The sequence below is a fragment of the Myotis brandtii genome, unplaced genomic scaffold (assembly GCF_000412655.1).
Source record: "Myotis brandtii unplaced genomic scaffold, ASM41265v1 scaffold125, whole genome shotgun sequence".
Taxonomy (NCBI): domain Eukaryota; kingdom Metazoa; phylum Chordata; class Mammalia; order Chiroptera; family Vespertilionidae; genus Myotis; species Myotis brandtii.
In genome coordinates, this window is record NW_005354385.1 from 8,001,158 (window position 1) to 8,013,306 (window position 12,149).

Consider the following 12,149-nt stretch of genomic DNA (forward strand, 5'->3'; position numbering starts at 1 on the left):
AATTTATATGCATGTATGCATAACCCATGGACACAGACAACAGTGTAGTGAAGGCCTGGGTGGGAGGGGGGCAGGGGAGCGCTAAAAGGGGTCAATGGGGAAAAAAAGGGGCACATATGTAATACTTTCAGCAATAAAAACAAACAGAAAACACTCCATCTGTGCCCTGGCTGATGCCTCTCCGTGCTTAGAGCTGCTGCCTGCACACGGGAAGGTGGAGGGCTCAATTCCCAGTCCAGCATTGAAGGTTCAATCCCTGACCCCTGTCAGAGATTGTGAGGGAGGCTACTGATCAATGTGTCTCTCTCACATCTCTCTGTCTCTATCTCTGTCTGTCTCTCCTCTCTCTCCTCTCTCTCTTCTCTCTCTCTCTCTCTCTCTCCCCACACACACACCTCTCTCCTTTCCACTCTCTCTCTCTCAAAAAAAAAAAAAAAGACTCCATCTGTGGCCACAACCACCTCACTATACCTCTGATACTCTCTGGTTCATACACATACTGTCTCGGTTGCACTTCCAAATAGTTCCTCCACTTCAAGCCATACCCAGTAAAAGCACACCTTTCTTTGTTTCTGCTCTATTTTTTTCTTCTCTCTCTTCCTTGTACTCCCCCCAGTCCCCAACCTGAAGAGTCACTTGCCAATTCTTTGACAAAAGAGAAAGTACACTAAGTTTGGAGACATCACTTAAAGGAAATTATTTCAGGATTAATGTGTTAAGTCCTTCAGAAAATGAGTAGGTATAAAAGGGTTCATTTTGAATTTGGGGCTTTCAGTAGATCATTTCTAAGTCAAGATGAATAGTACTTTGTAAGGGAAAGTACTTGATAACTGGATATTTTAGGAGCAAATTAATGTAATATATGAAACGATATAGATGCAACTCAGAATTGTCTACATTTAATGCCAATGTGAAAATAAAATATTCAAATTACTCTAGTATATGGCTATTTCTTGAAAAACTATCTTGTGGACAAAAGTTCTTTGTGGTTTTCCTTTTTTTAAAATAGTTTTTGGTAACATTTGTGACCTTTCTAAAATAGGGTAAATCCCAAATCTGATAGGGAGGAAACCCATTGATTGCCTCATAATAAGTTTTACAATGTCATCTCTTGTAATTTCTCTTATTTGGAGAATGGTATTTGTACCATGTACTTTTAATATAACCAACATAAATTCAGCTTCCCCAAGTAGGAAAATGTTAATTGAAATTTTGGATGCATATATCTTTCTGAATTAGAATTTGGGATTTCTTTGGATAAATACCCAGAATTGTATTACTGGGTCATAAAGTAGTTCTAGTGTTTAATTTTTTAAGGAACCTCCATAATGTTTTTTATCGTGGCTGCATCAATTTGCAGCCCCACCAACAGAGCATGAGGGTTTCCTTTTCGCCACATCCTCACCAATACTTGTTTGTTGATTTATTGTTGACAACCAGGTGTGAGGTGACACTTCATTGTGTTTTTTAATTTGCATTTCTCTGATGATTAGTGACATTATCTTTCCATATGTCTATTGGCCTTCTGTATGTCTTATTTGAAGAATGTCTATTTAGAGTCTTGGCTCATTTTTTAATTGGATTATTTGTTTAAGAAGATGTGATAAATACACATAATGAAATATTATTCAGCCATAAAAAAGAGTGAAATCTTACTGTTTGTGACACATCGATGAACCTATAGGGAATTATGGTAAGTGAAATAAGTTAGACAGAGAAAGGCAAATACCATATGTATTTACTTATTGTGGAATTGAAAGAATAAAACAAACAAAATAGAAATTGACACATAGATTCAGAGAACAAACTAATGGTTGCCAAATGGCAGAGGGTTGGGGAACTGGGTGAAAAAGGTGAAGGGATTAAGAAGTACAAATTCATAGTTACAAAATAGTCATGGGGATATAAAGTACAGCATAGGGAATATTATGTATATAATAAAAGCCCAGCGACCTTTACGATGGAACAACCAGAACAACAGGTTGCTATGATGTGCACTGACCACCAGGGGACACACACTCAACACAGGAGCTGCCCCCTGGTGATCAGTGCACTCCCACAGCTGGAGCGCTGTTCAGCCAGAAGCCAGGTTCACAGCTGGTGAGCGCAGTGGTGGTGGTGGGAGCCACTCCTGCCTCCACGGCAGTGCTAAGGAGCAGCAAGCCAAGCGGTAAGGAGCGAGCTGGCAGGTGGTTAGGAGCGAGGGGTCCTGGATTGCGAGAGGTATGTCTGACTGCGGGATCGGGCCTAAACTCCAAGGGGTCCCAGATTACGAGAGGGCACAGGCTGGGCTGAGAGATCCCCCCTACCCACCTGCATGAATTTTGTGCATCAGGCCTCTAGTCAGTAATATTGTAATAACTGTGTATGATGTCAGGTGGGTACTAGGATTATCGGGGAGATCATTTCATAAAATATATAAATGCCTAACCACCATGTTGAATCCGTGATCTATGACAACTCAGGTGAGCGGTGGAAGGTCACAGTAGCTTGATGTAGGAATTCATCTTAAGATGTTAAGATGATATCAGAATATCACTCCAGCTCTAGAGACCTCTTCAAGATCACATAAATCTCCCCAATTAAACTCTGAAGTGAAAACTAGGCCAAGAGTCAAACAAACAATATAAAGAATCCTGTCCCTAATCAAAACAATTATGAGGAATAACTAGCAAGCTTCATGTCAGGAATGAATAGAGATGCCTACAGAAGCCCTTATACCTGCCCCTTTTAAATAATGACTTCCATGCCTTTTGTGTTTGTGTCAACCTGTTAAGGATCATAGTGCCTTCAGGATCTCAATGCAGACTCATTTAGATTTTGTTTCAATTGTAAGAATTTGTCATCAGTGTACTTGAGTATGTATTAACAAAGTGGAGAATTGAAGTGCCGACAGGGATTATTTGATAGAAACATTGACTATAGAAAAAATGTTTTGAAAATTAACTCATCAGTATCTTGTTTTAGTTTTTCCTTTGTCAGAACTAAGAAGAATGTCTTTTGTTCCTAACTGCATTTTATGAGACATCTTTTGTGTACACTTTGTGATTTTTTCAGATTTTGCTGTATTAATTGACTAGCTCAATCATTATGTATTACTTTGAAAGCAGTGACTTAATAGTGTATGTAAGTTCTGATATTTTTCACTATATGTGGATTATACCAATTGCAAAATGTGAATTTAAATTTCATGTGATGATGAAATTCAGTTTCATAATGTGAAACATGTGATGCTTCTTCTTGAAGAGATAATAATGTGGTTAGAGAGATAAGACTAATGTGTGAATTAATACACACATGAACATTTCACAAGATGAAATCCTATATTGAACTAAGCTACATGGGGTGAGGTGGTCTAGAGGTAAGTATAAAAGCTGAGTCAGGAAATACTGAGATCAGTGAAAGCTAGCATATAGTTAGGAGCTGCTTGCCAGAAGAAATGCATGTGAGTTGGGCCTAATAGGGAAAACATCATAGACAGGGAAAGCACATACATTAATTCTTAGTTTTAATTCCCCAAACTGTGTCAAGTTATTATATTCCTCTCTACTCTCTATTTCCTTTGTCATCACTCTGGTTGAAGTCATTATCATCTCTCTCCTAGATTAATGCAATAACTCCTTGATAAATCTCTCCTATTAGCGCATCCTGATCCATTCTTCACCTAAAGGTTAAGTATCTTTATGTGCGTCAGGTTGTCTTCATCCTCATTAACAACCCTGTGAGGTAGATTCTCCTGGTCTCACATTATTACCTGAAACTTGAAGCACAGAAAGATGTGTCCACCCTACTAAGTGGCAGAGCTAGGATATGGTCTCGGGAACTAGAGCCTGCACTCATAATCATCATGCTATGTGCCTCCATGGTATACTGCTGTTTTTATTTAGGCTATTTTAAAGACTTGTTGCCAGAGGTAGTATATGTGTGGGAGGGGGGGAGAGGGTAAAGATTTGTATAAAAACAAGCAGCTGCATGAATTTGGCACAACAGCTGTAAAATTAGAAACAATAGTAGCACTTGAACTGAGATTTCAAAGTTGAAGCTTATGAAGTTTATGAACCTTAATTAAAATGTCACTGATGCAGACGCCAAAAAACATGAAAAGAATAATGCATGTTAGTTAATTGTCTTCTAACTAGGAGAAGAAAATCAGGAAGATAATCAAATGAGCAATAGGCATTTTACATTTTGATTAATAACTTTCTCCATCATCAAAAGACTCTCATGAAAATATCTGGGAATAAAGACAAGTGACTAACTAGCTTCAATCCTCTGTGGATGAAAGGACAGTTTGTATTTTGTACATGGTCAAATGTACTTGAGAGAGATATGATGTACAAATATTAATTTGTTAGAAGCCTAGAAAATAACAATCAGATATGCTCGATGATGCAAAATAATTTGGACATCATTTGTTCATGTGCTAATTTGGACATCATGTGTTCATGTGGATGAGACATCGTGTTTTATTCAGTGTATACTCTTTGTTCAGACACTAAAATAATTTTAGAGAACAAAATGTAGTATTCTACTTGGAGACTAATTGGCTATTTTTTAAAACTCCTTACTTTACCTAACCTCCTGGACATTGTTATTGTAATTCCAAAAAAGTCTTAAATAAAATATTTCTAAGAAGCAAGAATAAGCTGATAATCTATAGATGTTTATTTCCCTGAACAACAACGATAAGTTAATATACAGATAACAATTTACTTCTTTCTATATGAAGTGTCAGTGCTTGATACACAAAATCTCATTGGGATTTTAGGAAGTGGTTATTATTATCCCTATTTTCCAAAGGGAAAATTAAGACAAATAATTTCACAAGTATACATAGATACTAAATGACAGAATCACTAGAAAACTTCTATTTGTTTATTTCCAAATCCAAATTCTCAATGACTGTGTCATACTCTTTCTTCCTCCTTTTCTCCTTTCCTTCATTCTTCCATCCTTCCAAAATATTTATTGAAGGTACACTGAGGGACATTATCATGATAGGCACAGGGGACTCCACTCATTTTGAATTCTTTTCACTTTAATATTGAACTATATTGTTTTCTGGGAACTGTATTTACTAAGTACATGGTAACTACTGGGTCAATATTTGATCAAATAAATGTTTTGTTTTTATATTAATTGGGTATTATCATGACCATATCACTCTAATTAATGCATAATGTTATGTATTCCTACCTTGATCTTTTCATTTTCATGTAAATTTTGGGGAGAGACTCTACCTAGGAAATGCCATATGAATGTTTATCCCCACATTCTGTGCGCACAGATGGCAAAGGAAAAAGTACTCACTTTGTTCCAGGAGTCAGTCGACTATGGCTCACAAGCAAAACACAGGCCAATATTCACCGAGTTATGGAACGGTTACCTCTACCTCTATTATCTCTTCTAAATGTGTTTAAGAACTGGCTCCATCTGTGAGACTCAAAATCAGTGACAGGTTTTTCCTCTGTCTTGTAAATCAACAACCATTTTGCATTATGCCAATACTTGCACACACAAATCTCATTGCAGGTTAGGAGGATTACCCAAAATCAGCACTTTCATATAGCCTCACCATTGCCTTTTAGGAAGGAAAAAAGTGAAACCATTGGAACCTACTTTTAAAAGATTTTAAACTAGATATTCTCTTTTTGTGTGTGCATGTTTAGCAATAGAATCTATAAAACCACAAACAAAGGTAGGGCCAAGAAATGGCACAATGCAAATAAAGTACCCTCACTTACACAACCACAGTGACAATCTATATTTGCAAAAAGGTAAATTGGGAACCCTAAGGACAGTTGCCAATCACTAATTTATATACAATACGGCTTACTGTATAGTCTGAATTTAATGGGGTACAAACTTAAAATGGTTTTACTTTTTTCTCCAGTCATTGTTTCATGCTCTGAAGAACATTTCTTTCTAATCCCAATGTCATTTGGAACAGATTCTGTAGCTTTCTGGTCACTTTAAGTTATTAAAAATACTAGTAATTTAAAGCTTTGGTTTCAGAAGCAATACATATCTCACATTCTCTTCTCTCCTGGGGACGATGCTGATAGAAGTGCTTGGAAGGGTTTTCTGGGATGCCAGTCCCCCAGGTTATAGGATCAAATAGGAGGGCTAGAGAATGACAGGTCCTAACTGATATCATGTTTTATGATAGCTGCCTATTACTGTTTCAGTGTGGTTCCACTTGCTATTTGTGGCCTCCATCCATATAATAGTAGGACCAAAAGTCAGATAATCTAAGAAGGAATCCACTATGTGTTCATCAAGGGGAAAAATTGTGATTTTCACCATGACACTTTTGGGGTAGCTACAGAAATATGAAGCATTTCACAATGAATCAAAGAATGGATAAAAATGGAGGAAGGGATGCCCTGGCCTGTGTTTCTCAGTCATTAGAGCATTGACCCGGGCATTGAAGGGTCTCAGGTCCAATTCCAAGTCAAGGGCATGTACTTGGGTTGCAGTTAGATCCCCAGGACGGTTGGGACGTATGTAGGAGGCAACCAATCAATGTCTTTCACATCAATGTTTCTCTCTGTCTCTCCTTTGTTTCTCCCCTCCTCCTTCCATTCTTTCCAATCTCTCTGAAAACAATGGAAAAAATATCCTCAGGTGAAGATTAACAAAAAACAACAAGAAAAATGGAGGATGGGAAACAACCTATATCAATACAAATCTTATGTTAATTTACAGTGAGAGGAAACAGAAAAATGTTGAATGGAAATTTGAACAGAGGAATGGAGTTTTGTTGTATTTAGTGATTTTTAAAATTTGTTTCTATATTTTTTAACCTATTTGAGAGAGAGGACATTTTAAGTGATACTAAGTGAAGATAGATATAATGTAGTAATGAGGGGAATGATTCGTGTTTCAGGAGAAGATTAAGGGGAGGACCAAACCAGTGAAGTCTTTAGGACACATTTAAGGGATGTGATCTAGACTGATGAGTATGAATTTGTCTCTGATGGGAGAAGGGTCAACTTCCTCTATTTCAACTAGGGGAGAATGTAAAGGTGTATGTAATTACAAGAAGGTTTATAGCTTCCATGCTAGAAAGATGAGAAAGTTACCAATTAGTTAAACACTTTGATTAATTAAGAATGAGCTATCCTGTCTTTTGAGGGGAATGGTAAATTCCATTCTTCTTTTATATTGCTTCATCATTTCACTGTTGGATTGTAACATCTTTCTGTTAGCATTATACTCTTTAGACAGTTAGAAAATGAGAAAAGATAGCTTGTATATGTAACACAAAACATAGTTGATGAATACCATGTATTCTTGTATTCTAGTATATCTTGTCATTTAGCATCTTTCATTTTCTGGTAAAAATGAATATCTCATACCACTACCTAAGCCCAATAGCAGCCCTCTTCTAAGATGAATATTACTTGTGGGACCAATTGGAGAAAATGTTTTCTTTAAAGATAAGCAACTCTTCTTGAAATAAGAACATCTTTCTAGCATGGAAGCTATAAACCTTCTTGTAATTACATACACCTTTACATTCTCCCCTAGTATTGAAATAGTATTAGTTACAGTATAAAACCAGGTCCTTTCAATTACATATAGCAATCACTATGACTTTATTTATTTGGATAAAAACTATATTACATATGTAATATATCATATGTATGAAATAAATATCTGAGTGTGTGTAGTATATGTATATATAAATCATATCTATATACTATATATCTATATAACATATACATATAATATCTGTCTATATTAAACACACACTATTAAGTATACCTTACCATTATACAATGTAATTGTATAGAAATAAATATTTATGGGTACTTTACTTAATACATAGCCTCAATTTCACAGTAAATCTAGGATAACAAGAAATACATTCCATATGTCTTCCAAATGTTCATAAATTGAAAGGAGTGATAGTGAAGTAAACCACTGCTTACACTACAGTGCAATTAGTTATTCATAAAAGAATTTTAAAATATAAAACACACATATTAAATACTAAACAGAAATTATCTTGGAGATGGGCTTTGAAGGATGCACAAATGTTGAGGATATATAAAGGAATCCTAGCACATTTTAATAACACTAATAACATATCCAAAGGCCTAAATGCAGGAGATATGGACAACTGGGAATTAATGGTCATTTAAAATTCCAGATGGATGCAGAATAATACTGGTAGACTGATTTTCCTTCAAATCAAATTTAGTTATTGAACATGCATCTAACATGTACAAATTTATTCATTCATTGCAAATATTGGATACCAAATACTATCTATTAAACAGCAATTAGGTTAACTACTAGAAACTAAAAATTAGGTAGTCTAATAAAGGCACATAAAAATAATTGTCTTATTTCTATGATTCTAATGCTACAGTATTTAAACATATTAAGTAATTTCAAACTAAAATCCTTTGCCAAACCTTAGTATATAGGTTCTAAATTGTGTTCATCCAATGTTTGCTTGAACCATATAAGATCTGACGATTTTGCCTTAGCCTCAGCTTTTTCTCAGACAATATTACTGCATTATCTGCAATGACTATTCTACAACAATTGCTATTTCCCCCAGATTTGGCAATGTGGAGGCTCATTGGAGATTGTGACTTGCTCTCATGTCGGTCATGTTTTTCGGAAGGCAACTCCATACACCTTTCCTGGTGGCACCGGTCATGTCATCAACAAGAACAACAGGAGACTGGCAGAAGTGTGGATGGATGAATTTAAAGATTTCTTCTATATCATATCCCCAGGTAAACAATTCTGACAGTTTTCATCCTCTGCAGGAGAAAATATAATTTTAAGGATGTTGAATATGTGTTTCATTATTTTTGCTAGTTTAAATAAAATGTCATCACCATAATGTTGCAGAAAGTTGGGTTTGAGAAAGTTGTACTATGAAGTTAATTTTCACCTAAAATGAGAAGCACTATACTGATCTCAGATGCATAAGTATCCTTTTTTTCTTTGTTTCTTTCTTGGCATAAGCATTATATTAGAAAAATGGAGCAAACAGTACACAGAGAACTCCAAATTTAATTAACATGTATCAGGTCAATATAAGAAAATAATTTATTCTCAAGAAAAGGAAGCCTTTATTTTCTTGTTTCACATATAAAACTGACTGAGTTGGTAAGAAATTTTGATAATGTTTAAGTGGAGATGTTTTCTACTGCCTTATTTTCTTAAATAGCTGACTCGCAAAAGGTTAAATGACCTACAGAAACAAGATAGAAAATTATACAGATATTATTTTTTATTTTAAATACTTTTTAATAACAGTAAATTACTCATCAATAGGTATGTGAGAAAGCTTAATAGGGGCAATAAAATGTTATTCTACTTTATCACAGAGAAAAATAGATACAGAAATGGAAGTAAATTTGAGCTATCACTGGGTGGTGACATGAGTAACTTTATTCTTTTCCTTTTATTTCTCTGTATCTTCTAAATTTTTCTTATAAAATATTATTAATTTTCCATATAAAACATAAATTAATTTTAGTAAAGTATTAACAATTTTTAAAAAATTGAAAGTCATTACAAAAGGAAAGAAAGCCTTGTGAGAAAATCCCATTACAGGGTTGTGTGATTGTAATCAATTTTATTCTTTATAATTTTCTAGAATTTCTCCAACCATTATGTTACTTAATTTTTTAAAAAAATTACTCTGAGATGTTACTTATTTCTTAAGGAAAAAATGAAGTATGAGAAGATGCAAATAAGAAGATGACACAGGGTTGCCTTCCAGATCTCAGAGACACCAAAGCATAAATTAATATAATGATAGAATAAACTTTAATGTTCCGTTTTGATAGTTTCTATGTAGGCTCTATGGTCATCAATGTCATTGTTAGGAAACCCATAAAAATAACAAAATCCATGCCCACATCCTCTTTTCTATATTTTAATCAACCAGATGCCTGATGCACGAAATTCATGCAAGGGGCTCAGCCCTCGCAGCCCCGGCTTCATCCGGAAGGTTGTTGGCTATCCAGTCTAATTAGCATATTATGCTTTTATTATTATAGATATTATAGATTACATGGCTTAGACAAGCCTGTTTTGTTTCTAGTTGACAGACTCTGATTTCTGAAAGTTTATATGAGGCTGTGAAACTCTTATAGATGTGAAGGGAGTGAGCAGGGTGAACTTCCTATGAAGATCGAGAATTACTCTGTAGAAAAGAAAAATGAGGAATGCATGTGTAAATGTGTGATTAGGAGAAGGACTTTTCACACATTTTCAAGGCTTCTTCTGTGTCAAGCAGCTATTGCCAGATACACTATTTCATGCTTAAATGTATTTCCCTTTACAGTGGGAAGCCATTCCAGATGTTCACAAACTTGAGTTCAGCAAGAGCATGTAAAATTCACAGCTAGGCAGTGGCATTTATACAACCTTTTCATTTTCTTTCGATGATCCTTTTTGAATATAAATCATTACTTGTAGAAATATATAAATTCAAATATGAAGAAAGGAGCAATGGAATGAAGAAGTATGTAATGTGTGATTATATACTCCTTACATTTAGGAATATAAGTAATTGAAATAATTGTAAATATATGTATTATATTCACTCTTGATGAATATTATTTGTAAAAGTGATGTGTAACTCTTTTGTGTAATTTCCCATTGAGCAAAAAAAGCAGATAAACAGTGGAACCATTTCTGAAACTAATAAAATGACAAGCTTTAGATTTTAAAGGGTGAAAAATAAATCTTGCTGTCTGGAACTAATGACACCTTGTTACTCGATAGGGACTGAATATTCTGGAATGTGTAGTTTTTACATTACAATAAATACCACTAGGGAAGTTATTGTTCTTATAAAACGGGCTCATTTAAATCCAGAAAGGTACCTTGGAAAGCAGAGAAAGGGTATTTGGGAAATATGCTGGAAGTATGTAGGAGTTTCCTAAGAGGCATTTATGCTTATGTATGTCTCAGTCACAGCATTGCCAAGCATGGAACCTGCCCGCTGTAGTGTGAGCAGAGAGAAAACAAAAAACATGAAACATTAAATTGCTTCTCAGTGGAAAAGGAAGAGTCGTAAGCTGGAAACTGAAGTTGGATGCTTAAAACCAATTCTAGCCCTGGGCAGGTTTCAAATCATCCAAAAACAGATAAAGTGGGTTGTATTGAAGCAGCCAGGAGTCTGTCATGTGAATGGTGTCTAGCCATCTAGAGTGGATAACTATTTTTGTCATTACCGATGGCTTCTGTTACTCTTACAATCAAAATCTCAGATTTCTTTGCTATTGTCTAGAATTGTTGGGTTTCTATTTTTTATCTCATTGGGTAACAGGTAAGTTTATAAAGAGGGAAGGTGGTGTGGGGGAGATTAGAGGCATATATACCCGCACATTCATGCTGAGAATTATAGTATAATAGTCATAAGCACACACATATTTATGAAGAACTCTAAAAAGTTTATACTGAACTCTGTTTGATTCTCCTGAACCACCTTGATATTCTGGCTAAGGAAATTGTTCCTTTCTAGAAGCACCACCATGTATCAGTTAATTTGTCCAAGATGTTTTGTGAAGAGAATCCTATTTTTTATACCAGCACTACTCTGAATCTTATTTTTCACTTATGCAGTTATTAAAGATGCGATTTTTAAGTACTGATCTGTTATGAATTGAATTCTGACAACATTGCTTCTTTTCAATATGGTCTATAAAATATCTACTTTATTGGTTGGCTTCAGGAACACTTCAGCTCTTTCTCAAACTGGGTGTTCTTTCTTTCTAGAAAGTATGTTATTCCTTGTACTTTTGACACCATGGCCAATACATTATTACTCTGTATCATATTGTTTCGCTTTTATTATTATCATTTCTATATCCAAGGTAGTTCAGATACATGCATTTCCAGTGCTTAGTAATTTCCTGTCTGTGTAGTCCTTGAAAAAAAAAAAATAGGCTGAATAATTAAGAGAATGAATGAATGACAAAATAAATGAATGAATGTTGAAAGGGAACCACTTTCATTATTTTTATTTTTTAAATTCTCACCTAAGGATATGTTTTTACTCATTTTTAGAGAGAGGGAGGGAGAAAAAGAGAGAGAGAAATTTATCGGTTGCCTCCTGTACACACACCAACCGGGGATCAAAACTACAACCTAGTTATGTGCCCTGA

At 35.0% G+C, this 12,149-nt stretch overlaps 1 protein-coding gene across 1 annotated transcript in view; it reads left to right on the forward strand.

Moving 5' to 3' along the window:
• GALNT13 (polypeptide N-acetylgalactosaminyltransferase 13) overlaps positions 1-12,149 on the forward strand; it is a 506,269-nt gene that overhangs the window by 352,945 nt on the left and 141,175 nt on the right. The window contains exon 9 of the mRNA XM_014534061.1: positions 8,576-8,756. Coding sequence (XP_014389547.1) covers positions 8,576-8,756 — 181 coding nt within the window. The remainder of the gene's footprint in view (positions 1-8,575; positions 8,757-12,149) is intronic.